General features: G+C 43.7%; 1 protein-coding gene across 2 annotated transcripts in view; it reads right to left on the bottom strand.

Moving 5' to 3' along the window:
* fubp3 (far upstream element (FUSE) binding protein 3) overlaps positions 1–22,133 on the bottom strand; it is a 31,530-nt gene that overhangs the window by 3,494 nt on the left and 5,903 nt on the right. Inside the window, exons 2-13 of one of the 2 annotated variants that reach the window (XM_079735268.1) lie at positions 21,827–21,938; positions 13,056–13,089; positions 12,643–12,692; positions 12,495–12,566; positions 12,099–12,156; positions 11,369–11,531; positions 10,263–10,361; positions 8,508–8,612; positions 8,280–8,382; positions 6,761–6,861; positions 5,312–5,447; positions 623–783 (exon numbers count right to left, since the gene is read on the bottom strand). In XM_079735268.1, the coding sequence (XP_079591394.1) occupies positions 623–783; positions 5,312–5,447; positions 6,761–6,861; positions 8,280–8,382; positions 8,508–8,612; positions 10,263–10,361; positions 11,369–11,531; positions 12,099–12,156; positions 12,495–12,566; positions 12,643–12,692; positions 13,056–13,089; positions 21,827–21,938 (1,194 nt within the window). The remainder of the gene's footprint in view (positions 1–622; positions 784–5,311; positions 5,448–6,760; positions 6,862–8,279; positions 8,383–8,507; positions 8,613–10,262; positions 10,362–11,368; positions 11,532–12,098; positions 12,157–12,494; positions 12,567–12,642; positions 12,693–13,055; positions 13,090–21,826; positions 21,939–22,133) is intronic. The other variant, XM_079735269.1, reaches the window with a different exon arrangement.

The raw sequence follows: 22,133 nt of genomic DNA, 5'->3' as shown, positions 1-22,133 counted from the left end.
GCCCTACTGTGTTAGGGCACCACTTCTGGGGGAGACGGTACAGAGCCCAGGAAACCAACTACTGCAGGGGGGCGGAGTAAGGCCTTATTCCGGCTTCATGACAGAGATATTCTACCGAAGGGAAACTCATCTGGGTGAGTGGGTGAGGCTTTCAGGAGGGTGTTTTAGAAAGTCTATTTCTACAGTGGCCAGTCTACATGGTGTCAGTTTCAAACCACTGCAGTTCACTACTGCTGGCCTAGTTTGAAACAAACAAAAGTGAAACTCCCCGGTCACCCTGATCCGGTCTGCCACAGGTTTAAGATATGAATCATGTCCTTGAGGCTAGGTGTACCCCGACTCTCACTTGAATATGAATCTCCTGTCCTTGAGGTATACCCTTATTCAAGGTACTTAATTGTGTAGCATCTACCGTAGCTGCTATCATTGCTTTACACGGGGAATGGGTTAGCCTATCGATTGTAATACATGCACTTGGTTCTATGAACATCTTTACTGTACCGACAGCGATATATTGTTTCACTTCTTATGACAAATGTAGTTATTGTAACAAATGCACTTATTGTAAGTCGCTTTGGATAAAAGCGTCTGCTAAATGCCCTAAATGTAAAAATGTAAATACCCCAACTCTCTCGTCAATGAGCTGCCGGGCCTTGTCCAGCTGCTGGGGGGTGCCGCGCAGGGAGAAGATTCGCACGTTGGGGTCCGTGTTGGGGGGCGGGTTCCTTTGCAGCTCCACGTGGGCGCAGGACTGCTCCTTGATGTTCTTGATCGTCTCCCCACCTGCAGACAAACACATTGTTAGGGTAGATACAAAGTGTATCACCATTTTACAGATATTGCGATACGATATTAAGATGCATTTGTCTGGTTTTATATTTTGTATGGTTTGAGCTAGGTTTAAGATAGGGTTCAGGTTCCACAGGTCCAACTATTTATTTTTTGGATTAATGTGGCCGAACAAAAACACAATGTTGTTGTGTGCATATTGACAACTGGTGAATGCTGTACAGCGGCCTCTATAGGACTGTTCTAACGTTTTGCTTCCACTAAGATAACATTTCTGGCTTACATTTTATTATTTTCTTTATAAATAAAATATACTAATTTGACATTTCCGATATTGCAGAAGCAAAGTATCTGATACCTAAAGTACACAACCAATCAGAACATAATACCTGTAAACGCCCCTTAGACAACAACACATCTTAAGAAACCTAAATGCCACCAAGCATGCTCAAATTATCTTGTCACATCTCTTCTGGTTCTCTTAAACAGTAGAATATCTGATTCCCTTACACACAGTAGAATCTCTGATTCCCTTAACCACTTAGTCTTCGGGCCATTTTTGGCCATTTTTTAGTTTTTGCGTTGCGCCTACTCTAGAGAGCACCGCTCCTTCATAGTATGACCTCTAATCACATGCTTGGTCTCTTTAGAAAGCTGAGAACCTGTAGAATTGAATAACTGTCCGAATAACTGTATCATGTACTGACAGTGCTGGGAAGGCTACAATATTGTTTTTCCTTCCAGCTGGTTACACACACCTCTAAAACCAAGCTGATTGTAGTACCCTGGGTAACTCCACATCCCTTGGGAACACTACTGAGCCCTAGCCCTAGGTCTTGTGATGCTGTGTGTAAAAGCAGATCAACAAAGCATAAAAGATAAAGTCTCCAGCTCCTTTTATGCAATGATATGTCCATTCATTTTGGTCAGGGTCCTTTTGGAGACTCCAAAAAAGACCTTTGGCTACCCAAAATGCATACTGTAAACAAAAGTGAACCCAAACATGTAGAAGCATAATCTTGGTCTCAAATTAAAGGTTACCCTCTGGGCTTTCTTGTGAACCATTTAGATAGCATACCAGATGTTCTGATATGTAACGAGACTATCAAAATCAAAATCAAAATTTTAGCTATTCCGCCTATGCAATTTTGACAAAAAAAAAGAAGGTTTTGGCTATTACTTTTACTTAAAAAGTGAAAACGGCAATGGTATAAACACCAAAACTGAAATAGTAAAAATACTATAAATAACTATGTACAAATAAACAAAAATAACTTTTTACATGATTCCCTCCCTCCCTCCCCTTTCTTCTCCGGGCGTTTAGCCATCTTTCAAAATGTTCATAAAACCAAACTCACAAAATAAAACCACACACGAGCACGCAAATCAACCACCTGCTCCACACTCGCACTCTGGCGAGGAGCCTGCTACTTTACGCACACCCCTTGCGCATTTGTTTTCTCACCCACACGTGAGATGGTGTTTGTATCGCCAAAAAGGTCTTTTCATTGGCTATTAGGATATCTAAGGCCCGTCCCCGACCCTTGCTGTCTGCTGGTGTATCTGTCAAAGTATACATGCCCTGTTTTGAAAGTGATCACCTCATTGGCTTGAAAGGCTTGTTTACAAGGAAGTATTGGTCTTACAGACATTTTTGAGGGCTCTACATCATCACGAGACCCTGGCGAACAAGAGTGACTCGCTGACACCTTAAAATCGCAGTTTTCTACAAAAAAACATTGCAGCGTTTCGGTTTTCTATTTTTTGGCTGCTTTGTATAAGATGGCTTGTGCATATACACAATGTAATTAGACTAAAATAATATTGATATTCGATTTCTGTGGACTCTTATGAACATTTCAAGACCCAATATGAAGTATCAACTCATTGCTAAGGATATCCACAACGACGATAAAGTAAGAATGCACCAAGGGAGGAGGAGGGGTAGGGGGGCCATTTTGACCTAAGACACTAGGACACATTCGATCTATATTCGCTAAACATATTTATTCCAACGAATGGTTGACATTGGGTGACATTCCTGAGATTCTAAGCTTTAAAACGGTGTATGACATGACTATATCGCTCAACCTTATGATGCCGAAAATTTACCCAGCATGTTGGGGGGAAGGGGTGGTGTAACTAAAACTTGCCCGCTGGCCAGATTAGAATCTCTGATTCCCTTAAACACAGTAGAATCTCTTCTGATTTCCTCAAACACGTCACATCTCTTGCGTTTACCATCTTACACCACACTCCTTCAGCATAATTCAAAGGAAGAGAAAACCACTAAACAGGAAATTAAACCTTTGGAATCACTGCCCTCTATCTTAAGACCACCATTGCTACAGATTCATCCCCACACATCTCGAGACATCCTTCCCTCGTCCGAACCTCCACCAGCCTGTACCGCCCTCTCAGCATTGGGCATGTGTCGGACCACTTTCCCTTAACATCCGTGAAAAATGACGAGACAAAGGCGCCCCCCACTGCAGCACACACGCACACAGAGACAAACACTGACGAATCAGACGCCAGCTTGGCGACGTGTGGGGAAAGCAATTAAACCAGCAGGGAGAATTGAAACAGAGCACTGTGGAGAAAAGGGCCAAAATTGAAGCGTATCCTTCTTCTGGGGTATGGTTGGTCCCCCCCTGCCCACCACCCCCTCCTTTCAGTCTTGACTGTTGTCTCCGGTGATGAGGCGGTGCGGTGGTGGTGGGACAACTCACATCACACCCGCTGAAGAGAAGAAAATAGCCCAGGGGGTGCTTCCCTTCTGGGGCGGGGGCGGGGCCACATTGGGGTTGTCCCAACATCAATTACACATTTGTTCGCTGGTCGCTGACACTTGGGACGACCCCAGCTGACCCCAGAATGAAAACGCTCATCAAAAAAAGCTCTCCTCCTCCCGCGCCAATAGACTGCACACGGACCATTAAGCCATTGTCAACCAAATGAAACTTCTGCCTTAATGAAGCCATTATGAGCTTCTCCACTCAGACAGCGCAGAGCAATGAAGACCCAGCCCATTCACTTCATGGACTGGGCTTTAGTGCCGACAGATAATACGGCCTTATTAATGAGACTGGTTTACTGAGCAGGAGAAAGGGAGGGGGGTACAAAAGTGCAACGGGTGACCATATCCAGGCCGCGCCAGGGGACTGGTTAGCGGCTGCTGGGGAACTCAGACAAAACACTTTAGGCTAAATGGAGAGAAAGCAGCAAGCGCTACATGCGGGCATCAGAAACACGCATGCTGTTTTCTTGTTTTAACCGACACGTTAAGCGGAAGACGATGCTGCCGTGCATTATTGAACACAAACCACTTTGTTACATCAATGTGGCATTTAAATTAAACGCGCTGGTTTCTGCCTCTATTCACCTACGACCACTACAAGGCACTGGCCTCATACCGAGTTGGACCCGTTTATAAAACTAGGGTGAGACCTCATCTAGGAAAGCTCTTTACTGCGGATTAACATCCATGCTTGACTTAAAGTCATTGCACTTTGGCTAACGGCTGGATTAGACAGCCTGAAGTTTGCCTTTTCTTGCTCCTTTTGTGCTCAATTTAGCCTGCATTAAAGTCAGCGCAGGATGGTGGGTGGCTCAGCCCATCAACAGAGAGGTAGGGGTGTGTGTGTGTGTGTGTGTGTGTGTGTGTGTGTGTGTGTGTGTGTGTGTGTGTGTGTGTGTGTGTGTGTGTGTGTGTCGGGCTGCATATGGCATCGTAAAGATATTAATCACTACGCGGTGTAAGAAACGGGTGACAGCGGCCAGACCTCAGCACCGCCACCATATTGGCCCAGTTCATATGGTAATGAGGAGGGGGGGGGGGCACCGCCCCGGTTTATTTGTTTCCCGCACCCCGCTACACGGACAAAAGCTCCTTGACATTTCTATTGCCGTGTTTTTATCTTAGGTAAAGAGCCCCCCTGGACCACACCCACCAGCACAAGCATGCACATAGACACTGAAGAGGCACACACACACACACACACACACACACACACACACACACACACACACACACACCAATGGTCAATGACTTTTAAATAGCTGGCAATAGAGTGGGCATGAATAGCCAATAAGCTAATTCCTCCTATTCATTCCCTTGCTGCACTCTATTGGACTAAAAAGGCCTCATTAGATGCCAGGCAGCCTTCCACATGATTGAGGGCTGTTATTATGCACCTTTAACAATTAATGTCACATTACACGCATTATCCCCATCATTAAGCCCTTAGTGAAGCCAATGAATGCCACTTGTGCTGTATACATGCGGCTGGGCCGGGGGGGGGGGACGCACTCTTTCCATCAGTATTCAGCAATGGAAAATAAACAAAAAAAAGACACTGGCTTGCAGTTATGAAAAGGTCAAAATGTGTTTACACTCTAGTACACATTCGCTAGTCTGTATAATTTTAGACTGTTTGTATATCCAGTACATCCTTCCAGATGCCGATCCTATGGAGTATGGAGGAGTGGTAAACCTCCTCGCCTGGAGCTCCTCACTCACCTTTCCCGATGACCAGGCCGCACTTGTCGGCCGGCACGGCGTAGGTGATCTCCTGCAGGTCGCTTGACGCCCCGGGTCCACCACCGCCGTCACTACGGCCACGGCGGCTCATCAGTCCACTGAAGCCATCGCGCTCCTGGAGACAGAGAAGAGGGAGTTGATGGAGAGGAGACTGAGGAGGTGATGGGGAGAGGAGAGGGGGACGATGGAGCAGGTGAGGGGGAGAGGAGTGGGAGATTGGGAGGGAGATGACGGTGAGAGGAGACAGAGGTGAGGGGGAGAGCAGAAGAGAGGAGGGGAGAGGAGACTGATGAGAGGAGAGGGAGGGGGGGAGGGGAGAGGAGACGGAGATGGAAGTGATGGGGAGGCAGATAGCATGCATACAAGCTAGCTTCTGCTCATGTCAACAAAAAGACACTTGGCTACATTAAAATTAAATTATGAAACTAACATGCCTTATTTTCTACAACACTTGTCAGATGAAGGTCTAATTGCACATTGAAGGGAACACTGATCCAAGCACCCACACGGGTATCACTGGAGACGATCATTGAGTCAGCTTGCGTAGGAATATAATGACACAGAATCGTCTGAATTATAGAGATGATGTATGGATAGCTTCTATACTAGAGATCCTGCAATTAGGTGAACAGGACAAAGTCAGTCAGCAACAGAAGCAAATAAATATTACATATATTCCCACTGGAGGCTGTTAATTAAATCAGACTTACCTTGAAAAAAAAGAAAAGAAATCAGAGCAAAATTTAATAAAACATTAAAAAATTGAAATAGTTCTTGTTATAATTTATAGAAAATCGGTGTTGGAGCATCGGTTATTGGCTAAGGTTGATGAAAAAAGAAATCGAACCCTAAAAAATACATATCAGTCGATCCCTAATATATTGTCTCACTTTCTTCTTACAAATGTCCTTATTGTAAGTCACTTTGGATAAAAGACATCTGCTAAACGCCCTAAATGTAAATGAATATGGCCTGTCAATTAAATGGTTAAACAGGGAGCCGTTTGGAATCACCTTTCATTGTGCACCCATGTGCTTTAGAGCAGTGGTTCCCTAATTTTGACTTTAGGGGTACCATTAAATTGTCATCAAGACATTTCGCGGACCACCTCATATGGAAACATAAATAAAGACCCATGCAGTAGACCTATGCAAATTATAAAATGCTAATTTGTGTTCATTTATCAAACACAGTCTTACATAAAACAAGGGAAAACATGCTGGAATGCAGAATGCAACACTATTATTAAAATAAGCAAAAACACAATATTGACAAATCAATATATATATATTTTTTATAATTATCCATTCAACATTTTTTTTTGGTCTATTTCCAGATCAAATGCCCCCCGGGCAGTAGCATTAGTGGGACTCGTACCACAGGTCGTAGACACTGCCTTAGAGCAAGGCACTTGGTTTGGTATATTACCTGTGCTGTGTGTACCAGCTCGTGGATGAGGTGGATCGCTAGCTGGCATTGGTTTGGCTGGCCCGTCACCTGGGCCACGCGGTCCGTACTGACTCCGTCATCTGACAGGGAGGGAGGGCACAGTGGTACCAATTAATGGCTCATTTCTAATAATTAGACCTAAAAAAACATAATAAAGTTAAAGTTCTACATTATAAAGTACATTTTTAGCACTTATTGTTTTATACTGAGGGAGAGCAATGCAAGTATGCTTTTGTAAAAAAAAAAAGAAAAGAAAAAAAGTGCTGTAGATAACATTTAAGAGCTTTAATGTGAATTTAAATTGTAAGAAATGGCCCAGCCAACAGCCAGCAATAGTGAGTGCTGAGAATCTGATTCTAGTTGACTGTGTCTTTCTCGGTATGAGAGTGTTTACATTCTAGACTGGCCAATCCGGGGGCATCTCCTCCTTGATTGGTTTGGGGAATCCCTCTTGGTGGCTAAACATTAGGAGGGAGGGGACATAATTTGTGTTGTAAATCTTTACCTCTGTTAAACTAGAGGTCGACTGTTTAATTGATTGGCCGATTATTCGACACATATGTATTACAACCCAAACCCTAACTATGGTTATGGGCGGGACTTGGCTCGATAGTGTCCGATGCAGCGCACCACAGTTCTGCACGGCAGCTCCACAAAGTCAAGGTGATGTCATTGTGTAGCTGAGAACATGTTTCTGATAGTTGTTGACCTGAGCAGGAGTAGCGTAGCTATAAATACTTGTCAGACTTGATATGTTTTTCAATGTAGACTCCAGTAGAGATTATCTTTATCAGAAAAAAATTCTCCACTCAATGAAAAAAGCTTCAAGGCATTATTCTGGCGATGGTTAGAAGATGTGGGCCAAGCCTGGCGGCCCCGGGGTAAATGTTGGTCCAGCTGATTTCATAGTGAGGCCAAGTCATTTCGGAATAATTTTCAGTTGACTTCCCAAGAAAGTTATCTCTCAAATATATAACACGACACATCAGCTCCTTGTTCACGATACAAAAGACATGCAAGAAAATAGACCACCAGAGTCAGCTTTTACAGCTTTTTACTTTTACGAATATCCAGCCACGTAACTATCCAAAAAGTAAAATCGCACACATTATGATCCCATCTCATTGTTAAAGTGGCCATTAACAATGAGTTGGGATGTGCCCAACGAAGTAGTCCATCCTGACCAGTGATAAACCGCATCCTCAGAGTAGCGCATCCTTCATTGTAGACCAACGATGTCATGCATGAAATCACACTTCAGGATGTTCTTTAAATAATGATTACTTTAATGATTAATGCTGTAGCAAAGGGCCAATTCACTTTTTGAAGAGCAGCTGAATCACTGCTTCAGCTGGAATTCGAATACATATAAACAATTTTTTGGGCTGAGAGTTCTAGGAAGGAGGGGGGCGTGTTAATCCCATGGTTACGAATCCAATCTCACTTTTTGATCCTTTCTGGTAATGTTGTGTATAAATTGCCACACACACACACTTACCTTGTTTGAACTGGATCCTGACTCCTGTATCATTCTGAATCTTCTTGATCATTTCTCCATTCCGACCGATGATGATACCAACAGCAAATCTAGGAACTGCCACCTGCGCAACGCACAATCAACATGTAGACTTTGAATCCTAGCCCAATGAGGTATAATGTATCCCTTCTCTTCGTACCCTGGTCAAGCAGATCATTAGACCAACAACAAAACACATCATATCCTCACATCAAGGCTGTTTCCCCCCAGTTTGGATCCAAACTCTGCCTTGCCGACCCTGAAGTCCCCCAGGTCTTTGTCCCGGATCAGCTTGGCCACCAGCTCCCGGGCGACCTGGAGAGGGGCCAGACGGACATTAGATTCATGCAGCACGTTACAGACGGACATTACCTTCATGCAGCACGGGACAGACGGACATTAGCTTCACGCAGCACGGGAAAGACGGACATTAGCTTCACGCAGCACGGGACAGACGAACATTAGCTTCACGCAGCACGGGACGGACGGACATTAGCTTCACGCAGCACGGGACGGACGGACATTAGCTTCACGAAGCACGGGACGGACGGACATTAGCTTCACGAAGCACGGGACGGACGGACATTAGCTTCACGCAGCACGTGACGGACGGACATTAGCTTCACGCAGCACGGGACAGACGGACATTAGCTTCACGCAGCACGGGACAGACGGACATTAGCTTCACGCAGCACGGGACAGACGGACATTAGCTTCACGCAGCACGGGACGGACTGACATCAGCTCCAACCACTCCGTTTCATGTCCTCACGAATCGATCTGCCATATGCTTTGTGGATAAAGAGTCACTTGCTGTTGATCTGGTAGGTTTTTAATTTTAAATTGCCAAGTTTTTCGGTTGACTGTCCAGGTTGGAATGTAAAACTAGTCCCAGGTACTGGATCTCCATTCTATGAGTCAGATACCGGCCTAATGTTGGAATGTTAAGAGTTTATAGTTTCTGATATTTTCTTAAAATACCAGGTCTATGACACGCCACCAATCTCCGCACAGAACCTGCACATGGGCCTTCATACGGCATCTTTGGTTGGTTAACGCAGCGGGACTACCAATTAGATTTTATGCTAACTAGTTGGGCTGCAAAGTTCTGGACGAACGCACTTGTTCGACCAAATCTTTATTAATTGGACCATTGTTGGCGTTACTTTCATCAGGAAAAAAGCACTGCTGAATCCATGATTTTGAGGGGCGGTAGGGACATGGAGACCGATGTCTATGTCTAAGTGGTGGGCTAGATTTGGTTAGAAATAACATTTATTATAAAGACACGTTATATTGAAGTATACGTAGTTTGTTTTAATAATAATATGGTTTTGGAAACTATAATAATTATAAGTTAGTGAAAGTATGAAGGCATATCATCTAAAAGCATAAGAAACAAGTTCTGTGATTGGTCATGTTGTCTGGGATTACCCGTCTACTTCCATGGTAAATGCTCGATAGGCTTTGAATGTGAACACATCCGAATCGACGCATAACGAATCACAGTGCCATCCGGTGAGACCCACTATATTAACACAGATCAAAACCTAAACTCCTATCTTCCAAAGTTTGTGGTCTATAAGCTACACTGCCCAGTGCAGCGCTCCGTGGCTAGTCCGTTTTGTCTCTCTTCATGCTCTGAAGCTCTACCGTAACAGATTCAGACTCTGACCAGGATTGGATCTGAAACACACTGACGTTTTCAGAAACAGCCCTTGCATGATATATAGGTTAGCAGGTAGAATGACGACTAACGACTAAATGTATCTAGAAATAACGTGCTAGATTATTTTTATTAACATTTTATCCCATCGCCAAATCGGTCGATTGGTCGTAGAGTTGCTCGAATATCAGTCAACGGATTATGCAAAATGTTGCCCATCTCATTTAATTGAAAGCCACACTGAAATTAGTAAAAATTGAGGCTATAAGAATGGGGGGGGGGGGCATGTATACACAAACCTGCACTTTGTAGGGGTCCCCAGTGATTCTCAGGGGCTTGTCTGCCCCAGTGGGCAAGGGGTCATTCTGAATCATGATCATCTGCACCCCAGTCCGTTCCTGCAGGATGACGAGCAGACATTAGGAAACAAGGGCCTAGAACCCATGGCCCTGGGCCAACCTGAAGACACAAGGGCCTTGGACCCACGGCCCTGGGCCAACATGATGACAGGAGGCCCGAGGACCCACGGCCCTGGGCCAACCTGAGGACACAAGGGCCTTGGACCCACGGCCCTGGGCCAACATGATGACAGGAGGCCCGAGGACCCACGGCCCTGGGCCAACATGAGGACACAAGGGACTTGGACCCATGGCCCTGGGCTAACATGACGACAGGAGGCCCGAGGACCCAAGGCCCTGGGCCAACATGAGGACAGTAGGCCCGAGGACCCACGGCCCTGGGCCAACATGAGGACACAAGGGCCTTGGACCGACGGCCCTGGGCCAACATGAGGACAGGAGGCCCGAGGACCCACAGCCCTGGGCCAACATGAGGACAGGAGGCCCTAGGACCCGCCGCCCTGGGCCAACATGAGGACAGGAGGCCCTAGGACCCAGGGCCCTGGGCCAACATGAGGACAGAAGGCCCTAGGACCCAGGGCCCTGGGCCAACATGAGGACAGGAGGCCCTAGGACCCAGGGCCCTCGGCCAACATGAGGACAGGAGGCCCTAGGACACACCGCCCTGTGTAGACTCTACAATAGTGTAGACTCTGCTTCATCAACATTAGGAACAAGGTTGAGGTACAACTATTGACTGCAACATACATTTAGTGGTCGTAGTTGGAATCAAATATTTCTACTTTCTTAATAACTTTTCCTTCCCTCATTTAAAATGTAGATTTAAAAAGCACCCCACTTTTGAAGTATAGATTAAAAAAGGATGCAAATCCTTCAAATCCAGTTCCCCTCGTTCTCCATTGCTCCGCCAGGACAGCCAACACTTATTGAGAATGAAATATTCATTCATGGCTGATGTTAAAGCCATTTACTCGATTAGCACGGCGGCTCCATTCACTATTGCCTATGAATTATTCACAGATGGTATTACCGTCTTGGCATCCTACCTGCAGCTGTTTGATAGTGTCCCCTCCCTTGCCAATGACCAGGCCCACTTTGTTGGCCGGGATGAGGATCTGCTGGATGGAGCTGTTGCCGTCCATGTCCGTGTGGAAGCCGGGCCCGTAGCGGCACTGCTCCACGATCTCGCTCAGGAGCCGCCTGGCCTGCCTGGGAGGGAGAACCAGATTAACCCGTCTTCAGTTAGGGCAAACAGCACCGAGGCTTGGCTGTCTGCATTGTACATGACGAATGGATTACAGTGTTTAAATTTATGCTAAATTAATCCACACACGCACAACTTCATTAAAAGTCCAGTAAATCAGTAAATGAAAAACATTGATATATTATCTTAAAAAATATTTAAAAAAAAGGACTGAGGTTTGCTTTTCCAACAATTAGCAACTGATCGCTTTCACAAACAAAAGCTAATGACCTGGTAACGAATAAAAAGGCTATTATCACTTCCAAACATGGCCAGAATAAATACTAATTTGTCAAATTCAAGAACAGTATGAGGAAATATTGAAATTTAGTATTTCTTATCAGATTTAAGATTTTGAAGATTTTTAATATTCAACCATTATAAGACAAGAGATAAACAGTTTGTGCAAAACATTAATGTATTGTATATAGACCGAGGTCTTCATTCAAAACGCCCCTTTGAAGCAGTTTTGTTGGGAATATCATTTGACTGCATCAATAAACATGTTATGGTATAATAGTGGCAGAGCTTACTCAATGTTCTCCGGGGTTCCAGTCAGAGTGCAGGGTCTGTCCAACAAGCCACCACTTTCTTTGAAAACACATAATTTTAATAAAACAATTAAAAAATATAACACGATGGTTTTGTGCGCTACGAGAAAGAATACATTGATGGGGTTTGTATTTGAATTAATTTACTAGCAATGTGTCCGGTTTAGAAATGATAAACACATCATGTCCATCGGCCTACGGTCATTTAGATAGATCTGCATCTGGTTGCCATTCTGGAAACCAGCACAGCACTACCAAAATAATAATAAAAGTTTAGGTCGGTTTCAGTTCATAAACTGCTACAACTGGGTGACATCCTGGAACATTATAACTAGACTGTGAAGGATCAGAAGTACGGGCCAGCGGGCTGCATCTCACCTGGAGCGATCTGGATCTTACAACCAGACTCCAACTGGATCCTGGAGATCTGCTCTCCCCCTTTTCCTATGACTGAGAAGGGGAGGAGGGAGCAGGTCAAGGTCCTGGTGGTGACCCAACACCATCACAGTGGAGAGATGCTACTTACTGAATCCCACCATCTTGTCAGGCACTTTGAAGTCTTCTGTTGTTATGGCCCTATGACAGACATGATCAAGACACTGTTTAGATAAAAGGTTTTCTGAGCAAGGACGTTTTCCAATGACTTCAAAAATGCAAATAAGAATTTGAGCCTCAAACTAATTTAAACCCCTCATTATGCAATTTGTACGTAATCCGCAACGAGCAAAGCAACGTAGGCAATATCCAAATGATCAATGAAATCAGCGTGTGAAAGCCCATGGCATTGTAGGATACAGTCTTGAACTGCTTTAGAAACCCAGATTTAGACAACACTCTGAAGCACACGGTCACACGGACGTCAAATGAACCCAAACACTTTTTCTACGGCAAAGCTGCCGACTTGCGAAGCAGCACAATATGAATTTCATTCAAGCTCACCTTTGATGCACCATGACGCCGAGCTGGTTACCTACTGAGAGGAGACATGGGAGGAAAACCAATTAGCACAGAGGAAAGGGAATTGCCAAGTCAGCTTTGCTAATCCAAATGCTATGCAGTGAACCAGGAGAATGGAGCCGGGGGAATGAGCTTCACGGAGGGGCAGGAGATGGGAACGGTCCAACACTGGGCGTGTGTGTTCCTGTCTGACCCCCAGCAGGTGGTCGGACCAGCGTGGAGACATCGGGCCTACCAGTGTTCGTCATTTTGATCCATCCAAAAAGATGGGTAGCGTTCGGGTCAGTTGTTGCTGGTGAATTGAATGTTTACAGCAGCACTAGCAGGGGTCCAGGGGGACCCCCGCAGGGTGGCTCAGTGGATATCTACAGGTTCAAATCAATTGAGTAGCTCACTGACGCCTGGGCCCAGCATTGGGGTCAAACCTGGGGAATGGACTGGCTATGAATATAGAAACAGATGTCCTGAGCTCACATCAACAATCAAGGTTTGTGGATCACACTTGATTGTAAAGGCATTGTTTTGCGCGGATGGAAATGACTTCACAGGAAGAAAACACTATCATTTTGTTTATTTTTTGTATTGAAGTATAACCTTGAAGGTGATGAAACTAGGACAAAACAATGCGTGTTCAAAAGGATAACAGTGTACCATTGAAATCTTAACTAGCATCGACTACAATTTATCCAACCATGCATTCAGAGGAGCTCAAATAACATATAGTGACAGGATAAGAGCTGAATAAATGACTCGTTTGTTTGCACTTCAAGGGAAGACAAACAAATATGAATTTGAGTAAACAAACAATTTGAACATGAATAAAATGAGTACAACAATTGTAAAAATAGCAAATAAAAATAAAAATACGAGACAAAGCCAGTTTACTGAAAAAAATACCAGTAATCTGAAGGTAACACTTTGTAGTTTTTAAAAATCATATTAGTTCTGTATCTCCATCATGTGAATATCCATTATAATACTGAATAGAGTTCCAAAACATTCAAGCTTCAAACACTTGAGCATGCTAAAACACCACAATCTGATGGTGTTCAGGAAGTTCTGATAGAATAACACTTACTACAGAGGAGAGCTGGCCTGCCACATCCCAGAGAGGATCCAGTTTGATACTAAAAGGTTGAAGAACTAATATCTGCCTGATTTGAAATAGTTTGTTTGTCAACCATCTCGAAAAGACATAAAGAAGAGGCTGGTGTCTCGGGAGGCTAAAGCAGGCTGTGTGTTATGTAATGGTGTTAGGCAGATGACAGCATCAGCACAGTGATTCCTCATGTAATAGTGACTAGCTAGCAACCAATGTTGATGACAGTTGCTATAGAATTATTGATTTCAATGATTTGGAACTCAAACAATACAACATTCAACCACAACATTCCAGCATTTAAAATGAATGCAAATAATGCAATGTGTAGTGATAAAATGGTTTAACAATTAATCCATCAATGAGAATTAAAGTAATGACTTGCTGGATTGGTGTAAGGACTGAAGGGTGGTGACGAAGTGGTTATAGATGCCTAGGAGAGCCCAAAGCAGCAGAGTGGCGCTATTTAGAGTATCTTGTTCCAACAGCACCAGGGATAAGTGTCGAGGCTTATGCTAAGCACAAGGATCGTTTTGCACAGCAGTTGTTTGGCCTGCTACTGTAAGGAACCACTAGGAACAAGCAAAGCCCCACGTCCACTAGTTTGTTTAAAGAGGGGTTTGAAGCACATCAGCGATTTGAAAAATGACCACAGGTATTTTGTTTTCTTAAATTATATCAAAATTAGTTTAGTAACTAAAATTAGTTATTTGATGTTTGGATATTAATTTAAAGGTTGCCTCAGCGATGTTGGTTGACATCACTGTTTGTATTTGAAGCAAGACCCCATACAAACAGAGCCAGCTCGCCCCTCCCTTCCGTGCTTCTTGCATCCAATAAAAACCATCATGAACGCAAAACCCCACAACACCCACCCCCTTGTCGGTGATTGGTTGGATTACTATTTATATTGGTTTTCAGTGGTTGGTAGTAAAAAAAAAAATTGTGTACGATCTCGGAGCACAGGCTGCCTACAGAGACACCGTTTTTTGACGACCCCAAGTCATCCCTGCTGACAGCAACACGCTGCAATGGTGGATAGACACAGGCTGCAACAAATACCTGCTTCTCTCAACATTGACTCGCTAATACCCGTGTGTGCCAGACACATGTGTGCTCCAAATGTGTGTTCTCCACAGCAGGTAACATCGTTTATAAAAAGAGCCGCCGCACTTGATCCAGATCAAGTTGATAGTCTGGTGTTTCTTGCAGATTATTATTCCTGCTGGTTTCTCTTGTTAAAGTTGCATGTCATTGTTTGCGCTGTGCAGTTCCGATTGTGTCTAATTTTGTCATATGCATAGTGGCCCTAGACAGGGCTCCAGACTATTTTTTTTCACTAGGAGCACTGTGGCCCCTAACTAAAAATTTTAGGGGCACAACCAGAAATGTTAAGGGCACACACCGTAAATCAACATCCCAATGTGATTTTTATTTTTTTTTCCACTGTATTACTATAAATATTTTGATAATAGATGCAGAAATTACAATGTGCGGTTTCAAATTCAGTGTCACATTTTTTGTGATTCTCATCTATACCAACTGTATCCACGTGTGCGCGCATGCGTTCGACGAGCACGGACGCAACAGTTTCACGGGAGTGCGCACGCTTGTCGTACCACTTGACAGGACGCTGCGCCTCCTGTCTGCCCGCTCGCCTCTCCATTGAGAATGCAGCAGGCGCGACAAAACGCCTCCCGTGTGAAAAGCCCTTTATGGCACATGAAGTCTTGACTGGGTTCGGGTACCCAACGGGTCTCCCGCACAATTTGGATGAAACGGGTGACAATTATTTGCTGTGTCGTACACAGGTGCGGGTCGGGTCGGACACCTGAACAGCGTGGATCGGAGCCAGGTTTTGCGATTGCGAGCGAGACTTCTCTGGAGCTGGATATGTTGTTCAGGAGAGGAGGAGTCAACTAAAAACGTCAACAGTGGATGATGTGCTTTTTTTGCACAGCAACCTAAAGCACCAGGCCAAACACCACATAGTGTAATTCCCCGGCGTTCCATTTCATGTGTCTAATTTCCCTCCGGTGCGGCTCAGGCGTCGATATCAATTTATAGCGGGTCCGGTGCGGAATGTTATTTGCGCTACTGTCGGAACATGGGTTGGATGCGGTCTAAAGTATTGCGATACGGGGGGTGCGGGTTTGCAAAATAAGACCCGCGCAGGACTCTGGCACTGACACTAGCCGCTGGTCGGAAGAACGATCAATAGTTTGCGAATTGTTCAAACACACGTAGCAGGTTGTGAAATCTTTCTCCTTCTCACAGAGACATTTACGCGCACTCGATATTTAATCTCAAGGACCCTCCCCCTCCACACATTAGCCACTAACAGTGGCCATTCCCTATCCTTCTCACACGCATTGGCCTGCTACAGATTCCGGATTTGTTGACGCGCCCCTTCCCCGTTTAACGTGTAAAAATAAAACTGATCGTACATGTTCGACCAGATGTAAAATCACTCACATTTTGGTCGCAGTCTGGAGCCCTGGCACTAGATATTGATTAAGTTGATAACCTGTTTCAAACAAAGATTATTTTTTTAACAGGATATTATGTCTGCTCTTGTCACGTAATAAATTTGTGATTGAATGTCTTAGCGTTTTCTTTTATGGGGGGGGGTATTCAATATCCGTTGACAGCCCTACTGGAACATATCTAGTACATACATATCTATAGAACAGAAGTATTTTAAGAACATTAGGCAAAACTGCAACAGAAAAAATGCAAACAATTTTCCTTACTTCGGTCTCTGGAAAAACACTAATGTTTAATAGTATGGATTCAGCCCTATCTCCATGTTGGAAGTTTCTGGCCAGGGCACAGTGTACACCTTACACTCACATTTCTCCCCTTAGTTTCAACAAGTTTGAAGTAATAGGAATACCTCCGTCCCTAAAAGTTTATGCTGGCTGCTTCTCGCTTGCCATGATTGCTCTTCATGCTACCAGCCTCTGCCACATACAGTGTGGAATGAGAGCTTGTGAAAGGCCTAGTGAGAAAGCTTGTGCACATGCTTGCACACTAATCCTTTCACAAGCTCTCATTCCACACGGAATAGCAAACTGCCTGAGAAGGCAGTGTCGCCGTCAAATCTGTCCCTGGGAAAAGTAACCGAATTGAAAAAGGAACTATGTTTCTTTACCAAATTTTCAGCTTTACTTTTTACCCGAAAAAGTAGTTGCGTTACTTACTTTGTAATGCGTTGTCTACCGGTCACACAGTAACATCAAAATCGCTACTGTAGCGCCAATTCACACCGGTGTACTCTATACATGTCTGTCAGAAGTGCTGATATTGGTCTACAACCAAACATGACTTTCTCAACCAAGCAATGTAAAATTTACAATAAAAACTGGCGGTTTAACCCTGCCTGGACTGAATATTTGTTTATTTTAGCGCCAAATCCAAACGCCAAACCGATGTGTTTAATTTTAATACAATGTGAGGGAACACCACATTGTGAAACACCAGACTTTCTGCTCAAACTTTCCAAATGGATCTCAGGAGAGGGCTGCAAAGGTGCAGAGTTTGATTGCATCTTACAACTGGAGCAGTACTACTATGGTGCGGTCATGCACAGCCCAAGAGAGTACAGCAGCTACCCTTCGTGTTTCCTGGGTCTTGGCGAAGAAGAAAAAAATGCCATTTACAGACTGCATGCTGGCTGTCGTGAATGACGTTATAAATGACAAAATAAAACAAGTGTGCCCTCTGCCATTAAAAACGTACCACCTAAAATATTCGCAGAGCTGAAATTTTTGCTACAAATCTGTTGAAAGGTTAGAAGTCCTGAAGAAAGTTGATGTCATGTTTATAGAAGTAGATTAGAACACAGATACAACTAATACTGCACAATTGTGAATATATGTCAGGTTTTTTTTATGGCAAATGCTTCCGAGAGGTGCTCGGCTTACCGTCGTCAGAATAAAACACAACTGGTGAAATGGTTTGGATACGAGGGGTGAGAGCACATTGTGACGGACGGGGCTCCATCCATGGCAGGAAGAGTAAATGATTTGGCAGCATGTTGGTCAGCTGTTGCACCTCAGATGATATTGTTACACTGCATTGTGCATCACTGTGTTGTGCGCAAAAATACTAAGTGGAGAGCTCAAAACGACAACGGCAGTGTGATGGCTACAATTTATTTTATTTGCCGCCTCCAACACCGCTTATTTCGCATACTGCCTTCAGAAACGTCTGCTGAGCCCCGCAAACTGATTGAGAACAGGGACGTCAGTTGGCCATCCAAAGGCAGTGCACTGGAGCGTTTGTGATCTCAGAGGAGATCACTCCTTTTCTCCGCAGCACCAAGCAAAAAAATGCAGAAGCCCGCTTGAATCGCAGAATGGACGATCACTTCATGGCCGATGTCTGCTTTACGAGCGTTAAATTCACAGGCACCCGAGTAGCCGAAATGTAGGGCTACAAAGACAAGAATAAACCATCTTTTAAATTGTGGAACAGATGAGTGCATTCCGAGTCACACTGGCCCTTTTTGCGACTGACCTGAGCACAGGCCGAATGCTGCATCTGCTCCCCTTATCGTGCTCAATATGTTTGGATCAACAAACACATGTGAATCAAGCTGTTCACACATGAACTCAGTGAAAAGCAGCTCTCGATGCTCCCTGACTGACGCTACTCCACCAATCCCTTCGGATTGCATTGATGTCTCATGGGCAAAAAGTAACCGCTCTTGTTCAGAAACAAATTGTCACTTCTCCCACTTAGAAACTCGGCAGGGTAACTACAGCCTAAATCAACATTATGTGGGATGTGTAACAAAGCCATCAGAAGTAGAATTGTATTAATCTGTGTGAAGTTACCGTCACTTGTCATGGGTTTATTCTTTTAAATGCACTTTGTGATGTGCCTGGGTATATTGCCAAAATATTTATTTTAATTAAAAAAGGGTAACAAGTTATTACTCATACTGTGCACCATTTTGATCATTCAATTTCAGTTGTGCATATGTCAGACCAAATTTATTAAAGTGATATATTGCTACTACCTCAGATTCTAGTCAGTGAAGCTTTTTTATTGTTTTGTTTTTAATAGTTGTTTTTTTTTGTATAAGTGCCCGTTACAAATGTTTCAAGGGAAGCGATGAATAAACATTACTAATTTTCAATACATTCATTTGTGTTGGTATAAGGTTTGTCATTACCTGCCGTTTACCAGGTGCTAAAAATGTCCTGCCCAGGCAAACTTCTTGGTTTGAAAATCTTTCCCAACTGAATTTGTAATTTAATTGCCGTGATCTAGACCCTTGGCAGCCATAGGAGTGTGTACAAGTCCAAACGATGTTGGGGTGCAACAATGCTCATGAACTAAAGATCTATACTCAGTATAGTTACATGCCAGTGCCTTAAATGTCAAAGTTGTCAACTGTGAATATACAACATTGAAGACCTGTTGCTTGGTTTGGTACAAGCATTCTGTCTACCAACTGGGCCTGGAACGGGTTACAGTATGGGGGATTGAATAGGTCAAATTGAGAGCCAGGCCGTAAGCAATTATCGATATCGATACGTCGACTGATATTCACCATATAGATAAAACAGCCTCACCACTAATGCGTCGGGCCACAGCAACATCAGATTAAAATCAACTTGAAAAACTAACTGTATGGTGAGGACCTGCCACTACGCAGAACTAGGGGTGGGAATTGCCAAAAAATGTGACGATTCGATAGTATTACGATTTTGCTATAAAGCAAGTATTGCAATTCGATTCTCGATAGATTGGGATTCATGTCCCCGTTATTATTCAAAGGCATTACAAAAAAATGCAGAAAATAAGACTGCTCAACTCACTTCAAATGTCACATTTAATTCTGTGAACAACAATATTTTCTACACATAAGTGCAAAAAACTAGGACGGTAGTGCAAAAACTTTGTCCTTGAACATTCAGTACACAGGACCTTAGTAATTATACTCTGAATAGGAGACATCTCACATGAATGCTGAGCTCCAAGCACATAACTTAAAATTATTTGAATACAATAATAATTTATGAGTATCATAAAGCAGACATAATAGAGTAACATAAACCTGAGAATAATCATATAAATAAGAGTAACTTAGAGCTTCAATCAAATTGAGAAAAATAAACAAATGTGTACTGCTAGAGTCCAGTCCTGTTGGCTGCAAGGTCATCAACCAAAATGTTAAATACAATTGGGATATGTTTTTTTTTTGCACTACTGCATCGATAGTCGCCTGCTCAAATATCGTGACAGACAGAATTGATTTTTCCCCCTGAATTTTTTCCACCGAATTACAGATCAAACAAAAAAGGTAGAAGGCACGCAGAGCTCATTAGATTATCTACCGTGATGGACAACAGGACTTAAAACAATAAATAACCATGATTTATCACAGAGGGATGTGTCTACCAATATCTCAAAGTCCGCTAATAAACTGTCTGAGGAGGAGTCAGGATAGTAGGGGTGTGGTCTGAATCTCACGGCTAGGGTTGGTTATCGTTTGGGTTTTAGCCGATACTGGTGCCTACTCTGTACTTTTCAAACGGTTCCGGTGCTAAAACGGTTCTCGAACCGGTACTTAAAAAAACGAAACTGCACACACTTGCATACATGCACGACTTGTTATGAGTTTCACATTAAGCAGAAAGTCAGCAGACACTGAGTTTGAATGGCAACGGTGTTTGCTAGCCTACTTGATATGCAAGATTTACGGTTGGCATTAAATTACTCGACTTTCCAGAAGAGGAAAGGATGCTTTGAGTGCTGTGACTGATAAATATTTTTTTAAAATAGTACAAATAATTACAAATAATATTAATTACTCGGTGAAAGCAGGCAGGCGCTCAGCTATGCTGCTCGCGTTTACACTTGCGTGCATGGCGCAACATTTCTGCCAAAGTCATATTAAGTAATATAACACAGGTGCGCAAGGCAGCCACAGGAGACGGCATCATTGTTTTCAACCGCTCGGTACCGTGTCGTATTAATTCCCAAGTTTTGAAAAGAAAATATAGTATTTGAAGCGAATAAGCGACTGCTTTTGATTTGTTTATTTGGTTTTGAATGGATGCATTGGCTTTGAGTTTGTTACTTTGAAATTACATTCGCTCGCAACACACACACACCACCAGGCCCCCCCACTACAACCTGCCGATCTTCAATCAAAACAACATCAAATAAGTAATGCCGCAGCGCGTTGACAAGTCCGTCCCGAGTCTCGAGCTGCCCATAGGCTTTGTGGTTTATATGTTTGAAAGCCGTGACACTCTTTTACCAGTTGGCCTGAAATACCACGCCTCGCGGTCATGGACCTACAAAGAAAGTCGCAGTCGTAGTCGTACCATGCGTGTTTTACGTCGGAACCGGTTCCCTACTGGAACCGAGTTTCGATGCTCAACCCTACTCACGGCTCCTCCTCCTGTTGTCAAAGGTAGTTTATACTTCCTCTTAGTCTGAACGCTTTGGCTTCCACCTTGGTCACCCAACGTAGATTGGCTACGTAGCCAGAAGTGGGAAGTTAGCAACATTGCCAGTGTTGTTTCTTTGCATTACCTCTGGCGATATCAAGTCATCATTTGGTTGTTAAAATAAGTTAGAAATACTAGATTTATGAGAACATTATGTGTGAATGGGCATGTAGATTGTTTACCTCCATTGTCCAATGAGCGCTTTTGGCCTTCATAGCTGTAGAGAGAAGGATCTATGACTGCAGAGGGATTAATAAGACTCAGCTTCTGATCACCTCCAACCTTAGCTGCCATCTGCAGAGACAGGGAGAGAAAAGAAAATGTAATGCAGCATCAAGTGTTGACACTTGTCATATATTGCAACTCATCTGCTTCAATGTATATCCCTTTTAACACAACAAATAAAATGATAGTTATCACTTTGCATTGATTTGATGATTAACGCAAGCGGGGAGGCAGCAGTAATAATTTGGTAAAGTTAAAGCCACT

This window comes from Pollachius pollachius (assembly GCF_949987615.1).
Source record: "Pollachius pollachius genome assembly, chromosome: 4".
Lineage (NCBI taxonomy): Eukaryota > Metazoa > Chordata > Actinopteri > Gadiformes > Gadidae > Pollachius > Pollachius pollachius.
Note: the sequence above shows the minus strand (reverse complement) of the source record. Positions and strands in the feature narration are given on the sequence as shown.